General features: G+C 35.7%; 3 protein-coding genes across 4 annotated transcripts; all 3 read left to right on the top strand.

The window, feature by feature from the left end:
• Positions 1-216: 216 nt before the first annotated feature.
• enkd1 (enkurin domain containing 1) lies at positions 217-6,732 on the top strand. Its single transcript, XM_039687162.2, has 8 exons — positions 217-366; positions 1,180-1,271; positions 1,703-1,933; positions 2,502-2,674; positions 3,896-4,042; positions 4,547-4,689; positions 5,332-5,468; positions 5,543-6,732. Exons 2-8 carry the CDS (start codon positions 1,187-1,189, stop codon positions 5,701-5,703), a joined length of 1,077 nt encoding a protein of 358 aa, XP_039543096.2. The 5' UTR covers positions 217-366; positions 1,180-1,186; the 3' UTR covers positions 5,704-6,732.
• A 328-nt stretch (positions 6,733-7,060) lies between these two features.
• polb (polymerase (DNA directed), beta) lies at positions 7,061-15,021 on the top strand. 2 transcript variants are annotated; one of them, XM_089119894.1, is made up of 16 exons: positions 7,061-7,270; positions 7,735-7,792; positions 7,882-7,948; positions 8,038-8,112; positions 8,247-8,305; positions 8,396-8,445; positions 8,522-8,573; positions 9,127-9,181; positions 9,263-9,335; positions 9,413-9,483; positions 9,803-9,889; positions 9,963-10,030; positions 10,717-10,856; positions 11,528-13,402; positions 14,569-14,675; positions 14,824-15,021. In XM_089119894.1, exons 1-14 carry the CDS (start codon positions 7,108-7,110, stop codon positions 11,620-11,622), a joined length of 1,113 nt encoding a protein of 370 aa, XP_088976020.1. In that variant the 5' UTR covers positions 7,061-7,107; the 3' UTR covers positions 11,623-13,402; positions 14,569-14,675; positions 14,824-15,021. The 2 variants fall into 2 exon arrangements, with proteins under 2 accessions (XP_088976020.1, XP_039541574.2); XM_039685640.2 differs by having other exon boundaries at positions 14,569-14,707.
• Positions 15,022-16,412: 1,391 nt separating this feature from the next.
• LOC148973758 (uncharacterized) lies at positions 16,413-18,143 on the top strand. Its single transcript, XM_089119893.1, has 3 exons — positions 16,413-16,547; positions 17,684-17,822; positions 17,939-18,143. The coding sequence occupies exons 2-3, from the start codon at positions 17,691-17,693 to the stop codon at positions 18,071-18,073; spliced, it is 267 nt and encodes an 88-aa protein (XP_088976019.1). The 5' UTR covers positions 16,413-16,547; positions 17,684-17,690; the 3' UTR covers positions 18,074-18,143.
• Positions 18,144-19,055: the final 912 nt, after the last annotated feature.

Raw genomic sequence — 19,055 nt, 5'->3', positions numbered from 1 at the left:
TGCAGCTATTATTTCTCCATGGAAAAACATATTATTGTTTTCCCAGACCTTTCTCTCTAAATGAATTAATGCACTTTAGACAGACATATAATATTCTTCAGAATCGGGTTTATACTGAAAATATGAAGATAGGGACCATACGGATACATATGAAACGCATACATAATTATCTTGTTAGCGTATTTATCAATATTGTCTTGCAGTGAAGGCTTGTCTTACAAAACCACTACTGTCTCTTTAAAACGTTACCATGGTGAAGCTTTGCGCTTGTTGTTAATGCGTCATCAGTCTGCGTGTAACCGAAAAATAGAGCTGATATCGCTCTTTATCTGAACAATTATCAAATAACTGACTGGTTCATTAAAGGTAAGTTACTTCAGGAACTCGTTTTCGTTATATATATTACCTTTAATGTTCACACGCAGATTAATATGGCGCTTGATCATTCTGAATATAATAGTAGGCCCTATATGAATCCGCAGGTGTTTACTAACGGCAAGAGTGATCAAATAAGTGAAATGTAATAGCTGCTATGCACGTTATATATATTAATCCTGCTTGCTAGAAGCTGATATAAATGAATACATGTTTATTTATACCTGTTGACCTGCATTATATAAGAGCAGTATTAGAGCGTTAGGTCTGAATATAAAATAATTAACTAATATTTGATAAATATAATCTAAATAATAAGATAGAAATTGATTTATTTTATTTTGCACAGAAGATAATAATTATAAACCTTATTATTACATTTTCTAAAAATAAGTATAGCTGCTAATTCAAGTTCGTTTTGTTAAATATAGCCTTCTTAAGTAGTTTGTCTATTTTTAAGGATAATATGTAGTAGTTAGTATACTAATATCAATGTACTAGTAGTGTACTTGTAAGTGTACTAGTTCAATACTACTTAGGACTAAACTGGCCCACTTTTTAGTGTTTTAAGTTAACTTTAAGTTTAATTGTAAGGGAAAACAAGTTTGTTATCAAGTTTTATTTTGTTTGTTTGTTTGTTTGTATATAAAGCACAATTAAAACAACACAATGTTGACCAATGTGCTGTACAATCACACAGTAAAATGACACATATAAAATGTACTTTCAGACAAACAATGAGTTGCAATAATCTAGTTTTACAGAATAAAAAGCCTGAAAGTCTTGTCCTAAATCTCCCTGTAGCAGCAGCATGTGTGAAGGACCGTCGACGATCTCTGGACCCATTCCTCCGGACCCTACGCTTTTTCCTGATTATTACAAACGCCCCTCCTCTGGTAAGCCTGAACCTGTGATCTTCGCTCATAGAAAATATAGTGTTCATGACGTCACCTGCGGCAATCCACCTGTCACTCAAGTGGCCACGCCCTTAAACATGCTGAACTTTACAGCTTAAATTTTAACTGGATGAGTTATAAAAGAAAATCACGCCCCTCACAGTCGTCATGAAGGGCAAAATTAGCTATACAGACCAAAACCACTTTTTGCACCAGGCTGTAAACATATCTTTTTCTGCTATAAAGTTGGGCATTTTAACATGGGTGTCTATGGGATTGACTCTCTTTTGCAGCTGGTCTCTAGTGGCCAGTTGATGAAGTGCAGTTTAAGTCACTTGAGTGTTGGATTTAAGAGAGAGACGGAAAGGTTGCCGCTTGTGTTCTTCATGTGTGATGATGGATCATCTGATCTCTCTGTTGTCTTGGTGAAGCTCGAGGTCGGCTGGAGGGCAACGATCGGAGCGGCTCGTCTCCTTTTCTGAAGGGCCCGATGGCCCCGGACCCCACGCTCCACCCCGGCTGCTACAGCGCCCGCGCCACCCCTCGACCCCGCATCGGTGCCAGCGCTGTTCACATCCTAGAGAGAGGGCAGAGGGGGGTTGTGGGAAACCTACTGAGACTGGAGGGAGTGGCGCTGAACCCCAGTCCAGCCAAACCTACTAGTGAGAAAAGTTTTTGCTGAACCCTAAAATTGAGTTAATGTTGAATTTCTAGACAGCTAATGATTTATTATACACCTCAATTCAAAAGTCTGGCTTTTGCTCAACAAGGCTGACAAAAATACATTAAAAAAGTAAAAAAAACTATTTCAATTTAAAAGAACTGTTAAAGTGTAATTCATTTCTGTGATGAAAGCTGAATTTCCAGCATCATTACTCCAGTCTTCAGTCACATGATCCTTCAGAAATCACTCTAATATGAGGATTTGCTGCTCAAGAAACATTTATGATTATTATCAATGTTGAAAACAGGTAATATTTTTCTGGAAGCCGTGATACATGTTATTAGATGAATAGAAAGTTCAAAAGAACAGCATTTATTTGAAATACAAACTTTTGTAACATTATAAATATCTTTACTTTTTTTGATAAATTCAATGCATCCTTGCTGAATAAAAGTGTTTATTTCTTTAAAAAAAACTTGCACAGCCCAAACTTTTGTACACTAGTGTATGTTGCTCATTCTTTCAGTCTGCCTTCTCCTCCTCTTAGTTATTTCCTTCTTTAACAGAGCCTGTCATACGGGACTTCGGTAAAGAAAATGTGCGCAAGCTGCGTGAAGTGCAGAAGCGGTTTCGAGAGCTGGAGGCGCAGAGGGAACATGCCAAACCGATGCCGGTCAAAGCACTCTGGATCTCTCCAAAATACCAGGACGTCCCGTCCAGGGTCATGGCCCAGTTACAGGTGAGCGAACTCATTTACACTTTCTTCCCCTGCTAATCTCAAAGTGCAATAGAAGTGAGTTACATTCCATTGAGTTTCATTAGTAGTTAGATATTAGTCAGTGCAGAGAAACAAAACATCTAAACATGCAATACCTCATTTATTGTTTGCAATTTTCTGTCATATATGTATAGATATATACTGTACAGTATTGTTATTGTTAACTAAAACTAAACTATTATAAATCATTTTTTGTTAATTGAAATGAAGCTGAAAATCAAAATTGTTTGATGAAAAACTTAAGAAATTACAAATGGTACTGAAGTAAAATGTTTAAGCGAAAATACTAAAATTACTTAAACTTAAATAAAAAATATTTCACTTTTTTTTTTTTTTACAAAATCCCTTAAAATTACTTAAAAAAACTAAAATTAAACTGAAGTCTGAAATCAATGATAAAAGCTAATTTAGAAAATTAATAAGATAGTATAATAGTATATAAATAATATTAAATACACTGCTACAGTATATTTGCATTGATCGTCTTCACTATAATTTCAAAATTACTACTCCACTATCATTTCTAGAACTGTCGATAAACCGACTGTGATTGTTACAATTGTGCCTCAATTGTGCCTGTTGACTCTTGGATATTAACATCTATTATGTCTGATCGGTTTGATGTAACGATGCAAAATTCACATGCAATCAGAGTCCAAAACGCTTTGAGATTTCCACCACATTTGGAGGTCAAAACTACTTCTGAGCATATTGTGCTAGCAATATAAACACTAACCCGTCTTCATGTGTCCTGGATAAGACTGAAGAGATTATTTTTCAGGATTATTTGATGAATAGAAAGTTTTAAAAGAACAGCATCTATTTGAAATTGAATCTTTTGTAACAGTATAAATGTTTTACTGTCACTTTGAATCAATTTAATGCAGTCTTGATGAATAGAAACACTTGCAGGTGATAGGAGCATGGGAGAAATGACCAAATGAGTCAGGTCAAAAATCGACAAAAACAAGGAAATCCCACACACTTGCAAACGAGTATCAAAATTGTATTAGTGTTTCAGTCAGATGACTTTAATCAGGCATTTACCTGATGATACATGGCATATTTGCCTGATAAAGGTCATTGTGTGGGATATCCTTGTTTTGACGATGAATACAAATATAGTTTTCTTACTGACCCATGTGCTCTGAAACAAAGCTGTGTGTGTGTGTGTGTGTGTAGGAGACGAGCCCCTCGAAGAAAGCCGAGTTTCAGCAGTTCCTGAAGGCTCATTCTCAGTGTGGCGCTGGAGGTCGACCTTCACGTCGCCGCTCAGAAAGCGGACCGTCACCGTCACCCAACGACGCGGCAGGAGACGCCGACTCTGAAGTGTGTAATCAATACATTGCAGATATGCTCACTGAATATAAACCCAACAGATCACATCAGAGATCACATCTAGGAATACCAAGGGTTCACTCTAAGCATGGAGAGTCTGCTTTTAGCTATTATGCTGCTATGCTACTATGCCAGAGATCAGATATGCTCCTAGAGTCACACTCAAATCCAGACTCAACACACTTCTGTTCAGCTGTGCATTTACTGAATCGTCACTGTATTTTATTTTTATTCTAAACTGTTTTAATTATTATTTTTATAAAGAAATTATTTTGTAAATCACTTTGAATTACCATTGTGTATGAAATGATCTATATAAATAAACTTGCCTTGCCTAAAATATTCACACTTTATATTTTATACGCATATTATTCCAAAACTGAAGCATTTACTCGGATCAGCCTGATTCAACTCAAACACAGAACACATTATTAGTCCAATACGTAAGGTAGCTTCTCTCATGATGTGTGTTTACGTGTGTGTGTGTGTGTGTAGATGCACGTGAGAGGACACACGGTGGACTTTGTGAGTCATAACGCTCGTGCTGCGAGGAAGACGAGCCTGAGGAGATCTCAGTCCGAACTGAACCTCCGAGAGAAAGCTCCACCCAGCGCCGTGAAGGGGAAAGTGCCGGAATAGTGAGTCAATGATTTACACTAGCATTCAAAACACTGGGGTCTTCTTCTGCTCACCAAAGCTGCATTTATTTGATCAAAAATACGGTAAAAATAGTGAAATATTATTGCAATTTCAAATATCTGTTTCTATGTGAATATATTGTAAAGTGTAATTTATTCCTGTGATTTCCAGCATCATTACTCCAGTCTTCAGTGTCATTTTATTTAATTTCTCATGAACGTTTAAGAGAACAGCATTTATTTGAAATAGAATCTTTTGTAACATTATAACTGTATTTACTGTCACTTTCTGATCAATTTAATGCGTCGTCACAGAATAAAAATAAAAATAATACTAGAATTATAAAAAAATCCTTACTGAACCTAAACTTTTGAACACTTAGTATATAATCTTTATATATCTATAGAGTTTGATTGTGATTTATCTTTATTTTCAGAGGAGGCTCTTATTACTGCAATTAAATATTGAGAATATTGTTTGCTTGTTTATTTTAAACAAAATAAGTGCTGTACATTCTCTCAATGCAAAGTAAAATTTGTACCGTTTTACACACATTTGTACGGCTTGCTATGCACTGTACGTACTGTACTTAATGCTTAGTTTCGGTCTAGACATTGACCTTCTCTCATTGTGTCTGTTAGTCTGGAGCAGAGGAAGGTGCAGTGGAAAAAAGAGGAGGAGGAGAAGAGGAGAAACACTCCTGATCCCTCCATTCCTGCCGGACACACACAGATGAGTGAGAGAGAGAGACAGCAGACGCTGCAGTCGCTCAAAGAAAGTACGTCTTCGTCAACAGTGTCACTTTTCACCTATCGTGTCGTGTGTAGGTATTTATGATTTGTGTGTGTGTAGCTCACAGGTCTCTGGTCAGCGAGCTGCAGTCTCTCTCGATGAAAGCCGACACTCTGGGTCTTCGCTCTCGGCGCGCTGGACTCGATCAGCGACTCTCGGAAGTCGAGGAGGCCATTAAAATCTTCTCACGTGACAAAGTCTATGTGAAAGTCGACTCTTAAACAACACTCGTGTCTGTGTCTTGCTGTTTCTTCTATATTTTATGTATTTATTAGTTTGCAGAAGTTCCTCAGTGTCCTGAGTTTGAATGCATGAATATTACACATATTAGTGGCAGAAACCATTGATTTTTTTTCTCCCTTTGCTATCATATTATTCTGCATTCATGTGTTGGTGAATAATACTTATGAGATTACAAAGTCAATAAAAGGTTGAAATTATGACATAAAAAGTTTAAATCGTGAGAATACAGTAGAAATTATGAGATTAAAAAAATCTAAATTATAAGATAAAAAAAAATCTAAATTATGACATTCAAATTAACTTTTCAAAATTTTTCCTTTTATTGCATTATTATAAATCAGTATAACATATTTTTTGCTTTTATATCATAACAATAAGTTCATATAACAATCTTGACTTTTTATCTCATAATTATGACTAACAATTATGATTTTTAATCTCACAATTTAGATTTTTATTTCATAATTATGACTTTATTTATCAATTTTTTCCTTTTTAATCTTATAATTTGGACTGTCTATCTCATAATTCTAAGCTAGTATATCATAATTTTACATTTTAATCTAATAATTTTGACTGTATTGAATGTCATAATTTTGCCCTTTTGTGTAATAATTGACATTTAATGTAATAATTTTAATTTACCAAAGCATGAATCATTGATTCATTGTGGCAAAAGTTGGTTTCCATAGTATTCTGTGGATTTGTTTGACAGTTCAGAATTGTTTGTAAATGAGGGACTGTAATTAAAGTATTTCTGCTGCCATGTACAGTAACAGTTGTTGAATGTCTACTATGGCAAGGTGCTGACCTTTAAATGAATGCTGTCTTTTAATATAGTATTAGCAAATCTTTATGTTCAATAGTTTAATTGAAATTAATTTTAGTATTGCATTATGACAGTGGTGCTTGTTTTGACTGTAATATCACATTACACATGCTGTTCAGTAATTGCACCAACCACAACAACTCTTTCTAGATCAGATTAATAAATACACCGTGTTTCATGAAGTGGCCCAAAATATGTTTGCATCAAACTTTTGAATGTTATTGCATTATTACACTACATAAAAATACAAACAATGAATGCTTATTATCATTTAATCAACTGGTGTGTTATTTAATTTATTTTGTGGGTGTATAAAATCAATTCACATAAGATATTTTTTTGATCATTTAAAACCTAATTTTGGTCATATATTTAGCTTGAAACGTGTTCCTATGCTATCTTTCTTAACGATAAATGCAGATGAAGAAAATACATTTAGAGTGTGGGCGTGCCAGTTTTATAAATATCTTTTAAAAGCCTCTAATTGGGCGAAGAATGTTTAATGGGAGGGGCGTCTTTAAACCGCGCCCCATCTTGCGTGGCTACAGTGCTAATGCTAAGGCTTTGTCCTGTAGTGTTGGACACTTGCTCAGGTGTCGTCTTGAAAGTGAAATCAAACACATATATTCATAAATATTGTAAATCCCTCTCAGCTATGAGCAAACGAAAAGCGCCACAAGAATCTCTGAACGAAGGGATCACAGATTTCCTCACAGGTGAGTTTTGTTGTGACAGCTCTGGTTAGCATGTGGCTAAGCTAACTGGCCCTTTAAATGCCGAATGAATGGAAATAGATCGGTTTGGTTGACATCAAGTCCGTTTAAAACAAGAAATTTCACTTTAATGGGATATTAGACCTGGATTTAAAAAAAATTAAAACATCAATGATCCCCATTTTTGTTTACCATTTAATACATGCTATCAACGTTTCAAGATTAATGCTCCACTATATATATATATATTTTTTTAAATCTTTATATTTATTATCTTTTATATTTATATTATCATTATATATAATATTTATTTTTTTTATCTTTTTTTTAAAATTAGTTTTCTCTGATTCTCCTGATTGCTTGTTTGTTTATTAGATAATGTCTAATATGAAAACTCGTTTTATAGTAAGATTTTGCATCTAATACACTGAGATTTATGTAAACTCTTAATGGTCTTTCTCTTTCAGAGTTAGCCAATTACGAGAGAAATGTCAACAGAGCCATCCATAAATACAATGCTTACAGGTAAGATAGTTTTATGTGTCTAATAATGTAAATATAATATCATAACTCGACATATGACACATTTATCCCGTCTGGGGTTTTGTGTTCAGAAAAGCAGCGTCTGTGATCTCCAAATATCCACAGAAGATCAAAAATGGAACGGAAGCAAAGAAACTGGTACAGACTCTGTTTTTACTTGCATCAGTGTCCGGAAAAGTAAGTAACACGTATTTGATTTAATGAAAAATGGCTTTTTTTCCTCTCAGGATGGAGTTGGTGCAAAGATAGCAGAGAAAATTGATGAGTTTTTAACAACAGGAAAACTGCGTAAGCTGGAAAAGGTATTGGATAAGTGATTTAATATTTGGGCCTATTTAGGAAACGAGTCACTGTCACAGAGAGTTTTGGTATCATTGAATATATATATATATAGGTCTATGGATTGTGACATGCTCTTGTTCTGTTTGTTCTGTAGATTCGTAATGACGACACAAGCTCCTCCATCAACTTCTTAACCAGAGTGACTGGAATCGGGTACGACGCTCTTGATTTCTAGTGTACAGTCGTTAATGATAACATTAGTGTTGTGTAAAACTCAATTCAGACTCTTTCTCTGGGGTTTAGTCCTGCTGCAGCCAGGAAGTTTTTTGACGAGGGCGTCAGGAACCTGGAAGGTTTGTATGTGGTCATTTGCAGAACTGCGTTCATTTAACGTCACGTGCATGTTTTAATTCTCATCTGATGTTTTAGATCTGAAGAAGATCGAACACAAACTCAACCACCATCAGCAGATCGGCTTAAAGTAAGTCTAAAATTTAATCTTACAGAAAATATATATATTATATTTTTGACTTTTTAATCTCATAACTTTGACTGTTTATTTCATTATTATAAGTTATTATATCATAATTTTGACTTTAATATCATTGTTTTGAGTTTTTAATTTCATGATTTTATTTTTCCCTAATTGACTTTTTTATCTAATACTTGACTTTTATGATTTTTAATTCATAATTTGAGTTAATTTATCATAATTTTGACTTTTTATCTCATAATTATGACTGAAAGATGAATGTTATAAATGTGGACTAGATTATTTTTTATGAAATTATTTTTTTATTTAAATTAAATTATTTATTTTATTCCTTTTTATTTGAATACATTTTAAATGTGTTGCAATCAATTTATTGCAATATATTTATATATATATATAATTTTTAACATTTCCATGGACTAGCGTGATCTGCACCCCAGTTTGAAAACCTCTCCTCTATTTGTGAATTAAATGTATTTCTCATGAATGTATTCTGCTTTATTGATGGTATTTTTTCTGTTCCTCTCTTCGTCTCTTAAAGGTACTTTGATGAATTTGAGAAGAGAATCCCTCGTACAGAAATGCAAAAAATGGAGGTTGGAGTTTTTCTTGATGCAAATCATTGATGCACATCTGTGAAGTCTCACTGTATTGATGATGTTAACTGATGTTTGCAGACTCTGATCCTTAAAGAACTGGAAGTGGTGGACCCCGTGTACATCGGCACGATCTGCGGCAGCTACAGAAGAGGTGATCACACTTCTCATCCACAGATTAGACATCATTTATCATCTAAATGTGCCATAACTGTGTTTGTGAATGTTCAGGAGCCGAGTCGAGTGGTGATATTGATATTCTGCTGACCCATCCGGACTTCACCTCTCAGTCTGAGAAACAGGTAAACAGACCGTTTTGAAGACTTTAGGAAGATTTAAAGGGGTGGTTGATTATGATATCACTTTTCTAACTTTAGTTAGCGTGTAATATTGCTGTTTTAGCATAATCAACATCTGCAAAGTTATGATGCTCAAAGCTCAAAGCAAAGGGAGATATTTTCTTTTAAAGAAATAGCCTTTTAAGGTCATGAACCCTAAAATGTATAGATAAGCCCCGTCCCCTGGAATATAATTTATAGATTATCAAGACAGAATATGCTTATCATAGCTACACATAAGCTATGTTCCTCTCGTAACCCCTGCTGGGACTCTGTGTTTCAGCCGAAGCTTCTTCACGCCGTCGTGGATCATATGGAGTCCATCGGCTTCATCACCGACACGCTGTCTAAAGGAGACACTAAGTTCATGGTGAGTCTCTGTCTGCCTCAGAGTGTCTCTTAAATAATAAATGAACGATAAATAATATGTGTTATTTCCTCAGGGTGTGTGTCGGCTGCAGAGAGAAGACGAGGATGAGGAAGAACGTTTTCACCGCCGTATTGACATCAGGTTCATAACAATTATTTGTGTAATAATGATATATTTTCCAGTGTTCTTTTAGGATTATTGATATGCCATTATAATTTTATTCATATTTTAAATTAGTTTTTATTTTTATATTCTTTTTCATTTAGTTAAAGTTTTAATGCTTTTATTGGGTTTTGTCATTTTTATTGGTTTTTTAATATATATATATAAAATAATAATCACTGCAATAATGTTCCAATCATAGACTCTTATGCTTTTGCCTATTTAAATCCAAACATATACAATATATTTTTTTTCAGTTATTAATTTACAATATTTTAAACAACCAAAATGTTTTTTTATGGTTTTAGTTTTTGTTAAATTTTATCCCTGCTCTTTTCATCAGATGTTATATGGGATGTTGTGATGTGACTATTTAAGTTTTTATCAATATCTTGAATGCAGTGAATGTTTTACTGACATTTCAGCATTTATTACCGGCTCTTAAATTGTCATTAAAGAAACGTGATTATTTTGCTGTTACAAGGAAACATCAGTACTAATTTCAAATAGACTAAAACTAACTAAAATTTGTGATATAAAATAAACTAAATTCTAAAAGGCACAATCTTTCCTGACGTCTGTAGAGAAAAAACGTCCAGTTTTATCATAGATTGACCTTAGTCAAATGTCATATTTTCCAGTATATTCCTCATGTGTTTGTGCAGGCTCATTCCTAAAGATCAGTATTACTGCGGCGTGCTGTACTTCACCGGCAGTGACATATTCAACAAGAACATGAGGACTCACGCGCTGGAGAAGGGCTTCACGCTCAACGAGTACACCATCCGTCCAGTGGGCGTCACTGGTGAGAGAAACACACACTTTAGCACAATTTATACTTTAAGCCCAATGCGTACCCTGGTGTGTATAGATATCCGTAATAAAGGCTAGATGTCCCGTCCACTGCTAGCCAATGGAGGACGACGTCCACACTGGCGGCCATCTTGCCACAGTCAGCTCGCTCACTCTTGCACAATGCAACTTGCACAATTTTCTACCGATTTTCAAACGGTTTGGTTTGTTATAAACGGCAGAGATGTAGTTATGACACTGCACACTTATGAATAATAAGTGTATCAATAAATAATCATCCAGAATTATAGCCATATTAATAACGTTTGTAAGAAACCGTTTGTAAATCCGTCAACATTAACGAGATAAGAGTATTTGTATTTGTATTTGATTTGTGTTGATCACTCATCTTACATCAGAGCCCACCAGAAAGCTTGCCTGTGACAAGATGGAGATGGCAAGATTGTTTTGTTTTTTTTTGGTTAAATAAGTGCATCATCTACTCGCACTATTTAAACTACAAAATGGCATAGAATAGTGCACAAGTACCTTTTGAGTTTGTGTCCATCCAAAAGTCTAGTTTACTTGCTGCTGCTTTACTTTGTTGATCTGGTGACTTGTTCTTTCGTATGATGGAGATTAAATCTGTAGTACCTGAAGTCACATGTCCGCTGTTTCACACAGGTGTGGCTGGAGAGCCTCTGCTGGTGGACAGTGAGAAGGACATCTTTGACTACATCCAGTGGAAATACAAGGAACCAAAGGAACGCAGCGAGTGAAACCATGAGACAAAACTGCAAACTCAAAAACTGTGTGTGTGCAACTATTCTCTACTAGTGTATTTTAATAGTAGAAGAGACATTTAGGGAATGGTGTGTGTGTTTGAAGGTCACAAATCTGCTTTTTCTCAGTAGTCTGGTGCTTTTTTTTATTTTGTTTTAAATCCAGGTCAGAAATTTGTTTGAGTGAACTGAGAAATGACATTAATGCTGTGACAATAGCTATTAGATTGTCATCCTCTCAAAAAACGCGTCTTTATTTCAAAATACTAAGAAAGCGAACTGGAAATATATGAATGATGATTTTCTGTGGTTGTGTTATTTAAAGTCCGACAACTATCTAGATTCGGGGAGATTTTAACTAATTCGGCATAACTAGTCGATCACGAGTGGCTCAACAGGTAGATATATAGATAAACTCATCTTCCAGGCATTTGACGGACCAGGTTGACACTTCAGCCAGCGTGTTCAGGTGTCTCACGGTCAGTGTGTGAGAGTTGGCAGCTCTGGAACTGATCTGTGTCGTGTGTGTGTGAGATCTTGTCATTACATCTGTTTTAAAATGATGCTTAAAAATCTAGTCCTACTTGTTCTACAATTCACACAAATAGTTTTGGTTTCAGTTTGTTCAAAACCTTCATCTGTGTCTTTACACGGAAAATAAGTGAAAGGGGTGAAATGTGCTAATTTTGCAAATTTGGATGAATGTAAAACTGCAAAATATAGTTTATTCCACGTTTTCTGTAGGCTTTGATAGAACTGATGTTGCTGCTTCACGCGTCTGATGAGTTGACCGTATTACTTCAATTATTTATGCAATAAATCAGGGGTTCTCAATTCCAGTCCTCGCGACCCACTGCTCTGCATATTGTGTATGTCTCCCTTAACACACCTGATTCAGATCCTCAGCAGAGCCCGTATTATCTTGGTTGCAGTTCCATTAGAATTCCACTGGAGGTGATCGCGGGCGAGAGCAGAATGAATGGGAGTCTATAGGGCTAAACGGCTAAATGTGTCTCTTTCACCTGCTTGTCGTTAAATCAAAATAGATTTTATTGTTGATTCCGCAAGTTCAATATAGATTATAGGCCAAAAGTCGAATGAGCGAGTACTTACGTACTTTTGATTTCTTACAGGTTAGGCTGTTGTTGGCTGGAACACGCTAGCATTCTGCTATTGTGTGACGTCATCACATTTTTGAACGGATTTTTAGAACAGATAAGAGAACTTAAAAATGCAATTTTCAGCTCAGTGTATTTTCTTAGCCCTCCCTTTTGAATGCAACTTTCAAATTACTTGACAAAAAATTACATCCTGAGAAACGTGGATTTTTTGGGGTGAAACCCCATTGACTCCCATTCATTCTGCACTCGACCGCGAGCGCCCCCGCATGGACAGAGACGCGTTACTACAGTCAGTCCAGAACCCGGAAGTAGACATTCTCTGTCCTCAGCTCGTTAGGATAGCCTCTATGTCAATCCTAACGAGCTGAGGATCTGAATCAGGTGTGTTAAATAAGGGAGACATACACAATATGCTGAGCTGAGTTGAGAACCCCTGCAATAAATAGTAAAAAAAAAAAACATATGTCCAACCTGCTTTGATTTGATGTTCTGTATGTTTAAACATTGTCATCATTTTTGCAAATATTGTCAAGTGAGTTTTGGGGTTGTGATGTAAAGAACAGGAGGAGTCAGTTCCACATTTACTTTAGTTTTGGTCAATCACGTCTGAAGTCTTACAGGCACCGAGTGAATCATCATACAATCACATTCAAAAGGTAAGACACCATGTAAGAAAGTTTGACATTTTCATTTATATGTATATGTTTAAAAAAAATGTACGGTCAGTACATTTCTTTAAAGAAAATAATAGTTTAATTCTGCAAGGATCAATTAAATGGATCAAAAGGGAGAGTAAATGCACTTATTATGTATATAAATGTTGTTTTTTTGAACTTTCTATTCATCAAAGAATCCTGAAAATGTTCCAAAACATATTAAACCTATAAACCACAGTATCACGTTTGTTATAATGTATATATCTATGATCCACACTTTGCTGATAAACCTCAGACAATACTTGATGTTTTCTGTCATCTGATTGAAACCTTAGACTTTTTAGCAAGTAAAAATATTTTGTACAAATGTCCTCCTTTCTGCTGTCAAACACTGATGATTCTTAAATAAATACGATGTTGGTAGTATTTTTTACTATTAAGTAAACATGTTTTTAGTAATATTTTAAGATGAGGGTATAATCACCATCCTAATCTTAAATGCTAAAATGCTAAATTCAAAGTACAGAAAGCTTTCTCAGTTTGTATTGGAATCTAAATTAAACATTTAATACATTTGTAATACCACAGTTGGTTTACTTCATTATTCAAAAACTTTTTATTTAAAGAAAAATTATAATAGTCTATTTGTCCGTATTATATCAAATATGATCATCAGACTTTTGAGGAAGGAATCATCATTATAGTGCATTATATGAGCAATGGAAGTCTGATGCATAAAACATATATGCCTATATGTAACAATAACACATACAGTATGCCTTTTTTAAAGATTTATTTTAAAATATTTTCTAAAGATTCAATAAACTGTTAATAGTTCAAATATTCAGTTTTCTGATATTATGTAAGGTTGGGCTTTACAGTGTTTTCCTGTATTTTGTATTAAATTAATGGATCCTTGTTGAGCAGAAGAGACATGCAAAAATCTTACCGACCCCAAACTTTTGTTACTACTGCACACTTACAACTTGTGGTGTTAAAGTTTGGTTTCATCTGATAATAGTATTACAGGCCAAAAATTCATTCTCATAATTGTCAGCTGGCTGGTCTTCATGCTGAATAGTTGTTGAACCTTCACAAAAAATAGGTTCTGTCATGTTTATTTACATTCTTGCTAATTAAAACTAAATCTGTGTTCACGACTGCAGATCAGACATGTCGAAGACATCAATTGAGGTCCATGATTCGAAGATGAGTGATGAGATGCAGCGTGAGGCTCTTCAGGTCGCTCTTCTGGCTGTGAATATGCATGAAGGTGCCTCGGACATTGCTACCTACATCGTTGCGGTTGGTTCTACTGAGACTAGATTATCTTAGTGAAATACAGTTTTCTTGATGGTGGAGATTGAGTGGTTTTGTTGATGTGAGTTTGTGGAGCATTAATATTGTGTCTTTCCTTATAGGAATTTGACAGAAGGCATGGGGGCTACTGGCACTGCATTGTGGGGGCCTGTGGTTACTTCGTGCGAAACAAAGAAAACCATTATATCTACTTCTCTGTTGGCAACAACAAAATTACACTCTTCAAATCTCCCTGAGGATCAGCAACAGTTCAGACAAAATGTATTTTCTCCACACAACTAATAAAATGTCCACCTTTAGCTTGTGCTTCTCGTGTCTTTCTGCTGTGAAATCTGCACTGATTTTTAATGTAGTTACTTTTCGAGAACGGTCACTTCGTATTGCGTAGCTACATGCAACGGGGAAACTCTTTTCCTCAGATTTAATGAAGCTTATATGTAAAACGCATTGCAACTGCACAGTGAGCACAGTTGTTACAAACTGCTCCAAGACAAGAAGGGTGACATCCAAATGCAGCTTTAATTAGGGGCAATCCAGACACATAATCCAATAAACAGGCAATAGGTAAAAACCATAGACTGTAGGTAAAAACACAGGTATAGCCAGTCCAAACAAACAAACAAAACAGGCAGGGGTCAGAGGCAAAAGAGTAATCCACAGAACAGGCGAAAAATCCAAAAACCAAGAGACATGAAACCAGGGAAAACGCTCAGAAATGCAGTGCAACAAACAAAACTTTGCAGAGAGTGAATGAGTGAACATCCTGCTCCTGACGATCGACTGTCCTGCACAGTTCATCTCCAACCCTAATCAAACACACCTGAATGTGATCCTAAAGACCTTAATTGGTTGCTTCAGGTGTGTTTGATTAGGGTTGGAGATGAACTGTGTAGGACAGTCGACAGGGGACCCCTGGTTTAAATAGACACAGAGCCCGTCTAACGGAGAGCCTTTGCACTTCCTATTAGCCCCATTGTGTATCATCTTGGTTGCAGTTCCATTAGAATTCCACTGGAGGTGATCGCGGGCGAGCGCAAAATGAATGGGAGTCTATGGGGCTAAACGGCTAAAAGTGTCTCTTTCACCTGCTTGTCGTTAAATTAACATAGATTTTATTGTTGATTCCGCAAGTTCAATATTGATTATAGGCCAAAAGTCGAATGAACGAGTACTTATGTCCTTTTGATTTCTTACAGGTTAGGGTGTTGTTGGCCGAAACACACTAGCATTCTGCTATTGTGTGACGTCATCACAGTTTTGAACGGATTTTTAGAACAGATCAGTGAACTTAAAAATGCAATTTTCAGCTGAGTGTATTTTCGTAGTCCTCCCTTTTGAATGCAACAAAAAATTACATCATGAGAAAAGAGGATTTCTGGGGGTGAAACCCCATTGACTCCCATTCATTCTGCACTCGACCGCGAGCGCCCCCGCATGGACAGAGACGCGTTACTACAGTCAGTCCAGAACCCGGAAGTAGACATTCTCTGTCCTCAGCTCGTTAGGATAGCCTCTATGTCAATCCTAACGAGCTGAGGATCTGAATCAGGTGTGTTAAATAAGGGAGACATACACAATATGCTGAGCTGAGTTGAGAACCCCTGCAATAAATAGTAAAAAAAAAAAAACATATGTCCAACCTGCTTTGATTTGATGTTCTGTATGTTTAAACATTGTCATCATTTTTGCAAATATTGTCAAGTGAGTTTTGGGGTTGTGATGTAAAGAACAGGAGGAGTCAGTTCCACATTTACTTTAGTTTTGGTCAATCACGTCTGAAGTCTTACAGGCACCGAGTGAATCATCATACAATCACATTCAAAAGGTAAGACACCATGTAAGAAAGTTTGACATTTTCATTTATATGTATATGTTTACATTTCTTTAAAGAAAATAATAGTTTAATTCTGCAAGGATCAATTAAATAGATCAAAAGGGAGAGTAAATGCGCTTATTATGTATATAAATGTTGTTCTTTTGAACTTTCTATTCATCAAAGAATCCTGAAAATGTTCCAAAACATATTAAACCTATAAACCACAGTATCACGTTTGTTATAATGTATATATCTATGATCCACACTTTGCTGATAAACCTCAGACAATACTTGATGTTTTCTGTCATCTGATTGAAACCTTAGACTTTTTAGCAAGTAAAAATATTTTGTACAAATGTCCTCCTTTCTGCTGTCAAACACTGATTATTATTAAATAAATACGATGTTGGTAGTATTTTTTACTATTAAGTAAACATGTTTTTAGTAATATTTTAAGATGAGGGTATAATCACCATCCTAATCTTAAAAGCTAAATTCAAAGTACAGAAAGCTTTCTCAGTTTATATTGGAATCTAAATTAAACATTTAATACATTTGTAATACCACAGTTGGTTTACTTCATTATTCATAAACTTTTTATTTAAAGAAAAATCATGATAGTCTATTTGTCAGTATTATATCAAATATGATCATCAGACTTTTGAGGAAGGAATCATCATTATAGTGCATTATATGAACAATAAAAATCTGATGCATAAAACATATATGCCTATATGTAACAAAAACACATACAGTATGCCTTTTTAAAGATTTATTTTAAAATATTGTCTAAAGATTCAATAAACTGTTAATAGTTCAAATATTCAGTTTTCTGATAGCCTATTATGTAAGTTCAGGCTTTTCCTGTATTTTGTATTAAATTAATGGATCCTTGTTGAGCAGAAGAGACATACAAAAATCTTACCGACCCCAAACTTTTGTTAATACTACTGCTCACTTACAACTTTTGGTATTAAAATTTGATTTCATCTGATAATAGTATTACGGGTCAACAATTCCTTCTCATAATTGTCAGCTGGCTGGTCTTCATGCTGAATAGTTGTTGAACCTTCACAAAAAATAGGTTCTGTCATGTTTATTTACATTCTTGCTAATTAAAACTAAATCTGTGTTCACGACTGCAGATCAGACATGTCGAAGACATCAATTGAGGTCCATATATCAGAGATGAGTGATGAGATGCAGCGTGACGCTCTTCAGGTCGCTCTTCTGGCTGTGAATATGCATGACGGTGCCATGGACATTGCTAACTACATCGTTGCGGTTGGTTCTACTGAGACTAGATTATCTTAGTGAAATACAGTTTTCTTGATGGTGGAGATTGAGTGTTTTTGTTGATGTGAGTTTGTGGAACATTAATATTGTGTTTTTCCTTATAGGAATTTGACAGACGGCATGGGCTCTACTGGAACTGCATTGTGGGGAACAGTGGTTACTGCGTGCGAAACAAACCAGACCATTGTATCTACTTCTCTGTTGGCAACAACAAAATTACACTCTTCAAATCTCCCTGAGGATCAGCAACAGTTCAGACAAAATGTATTTTCTCCACACAACTAATAAAATGTCCACCTTTAGCTTGTGCTTCTCGTGTCTTTCTGCTGTGAAATCTGCACTGATTTTTAATGTAGTTCCTTTTCGAGAACGGTCACTTCGTATTGCGTAGCTACATGCAACGGGGAAACTCTTTTCCTCAGATTTAATGAAGCTTATATGTAAAACGCATTGCAACTGCACAGTGAGCACAGTTGTTACAAACTGCTCCAAGACAAGAAGGGTGACATCCAAATGTAGCTTTAATTAGGGGCAATCCAGACACGTAATCCAATAAACAGGCAATAGGTAAAAACACAGGTATAGCCGGTCCAAACAAACAAACAAAACAGGCAGGGGTCAGAGGCAAAAGAGTAATCCACAGAACAGGCGAAAAATCCAAAAACCAAGAGACATGAAACCAGGGAAAACGCTCAGAAATGCAGTGCAACAAACAAAACTTTGCAGAGAGTGAATGAGTGAACATCCTGCTCCTGACGATCGACTGTCCTGCACAGTTCATCTCCAACCCTAATCAAACACACCTGAATGTGATCCTAAAGACCTTAATTGGTTGCTTCAGGTGTGTTTGATTAGGGTTGGAGATGAACTGTGTAGGACAGTCGACAGGGGACCCCTGGTTTAAATAGACACAGAGCCCGTCTAACGGAGAGCCTTTGCACTTCCTATTAGCCCCGTTGTGTATCATCCTGGTTGCAGTTCCATTAGAATTCCACTAGAGGGGATCGCGGGCGAGAGCAGAATGAATGGGAGTCTATGGGGCTAAACGGCTAAAAGTGTCTCTTTCACCTGCTTGTCGTTAAATTAACATAGATTTTATTGTTGATTCCGCAATTTCAATATAGATTATAGGCCAAAAGTCGAATGAACGAGTACTTATGTCCTTTTGATTTCTTACAGGTTAGGCCGTTGTTGGCCAGAATACGCTAGCATTCTGCTATT

Source organism: Pimephales promelas, chromosome 14 (assembly GCF_988280905.1).
Source record: "Pimephales promelas chromosome 14, fPimPro1.hap1.1, whole genome shotgun sequence".
NCBI classification, from domain to species: Eukaryota; Metazoa; Chordata; class Actinopteri; order Cypriniformes; family Leuciscidae; genus Pimephales; species Pimephales promelas.
Note: the sequence above shows the minus strand (reverse complement) of the source record. Positions and strands in the feature narration are given on the sequence as shown.

What these genes read in the sequence shown, in the direction of transcription:
- polb (XM_089119894.1), top strand. Translation starts at nt 7,108, where the DNA reads ATGCTAAGGCTTTGTCCTGTAGTGTTGGACACTTGCTCAGGTGTCGTC. An exon ending in CATCAGCAGATCGGCTTAAA is followed by an intron (nt 8,574 to 9,126) that starts GTAAGTCTAAAA and finishes CGTCTCTTAAAG; the next exon opens with GTACTTTGATGAATTTGAGA. An exon ending in CACCGCCGTATTGACATCAG is followed by an intron (nt 10,031 to 10,716) that starts GTTCATAACAAT and finishes GTGTTTGTGCAG; the next exon opens with GCTCATTCCTAAAGATCAGT.
- LOC148973758 (XM_089119893.1), top strand. Translation starts at nt 17,691, where the DNA reads ATGTCGAAGACATCAATTGAGGTCCATATATCAGAGATGAGTGATGAG. An exon ending in TTGCTAACTACATCGTTGCG is followed by an intron (nt 17,823 to 17,938) that starts GTTGGTTCTACT and finishes TTTTCCTTATAG; the next exon opens with GAATTTGACAGACGGCATGG.
- enkd1 (XM_039687162.2), top strand. Translation starts at nt 1,187, where the DNA reads ATGTGTGAAGGACCGTCGACGATCTCTGGACCCATTCCTCCGGACCCT. An exon ending in TTACAAACGCCCCTCCTCTG is followed by an intron (nt 1,272 to 1,702) that starts GTAAGCCTGAAC and finishes GTCTTGGTGAAG; the next exon opens with CTCGAGGTCGGCTGGAGGGC. An exon ending in AAGGGGAAAGTGCCGGAATA is followed by an intron (nt 4,690 to 5,331) that starts GTGAGTCAATGA and finishes TGTGTCTGTTAG; the next exon opens with TCTGGAGCAGAGGAAGGTGC.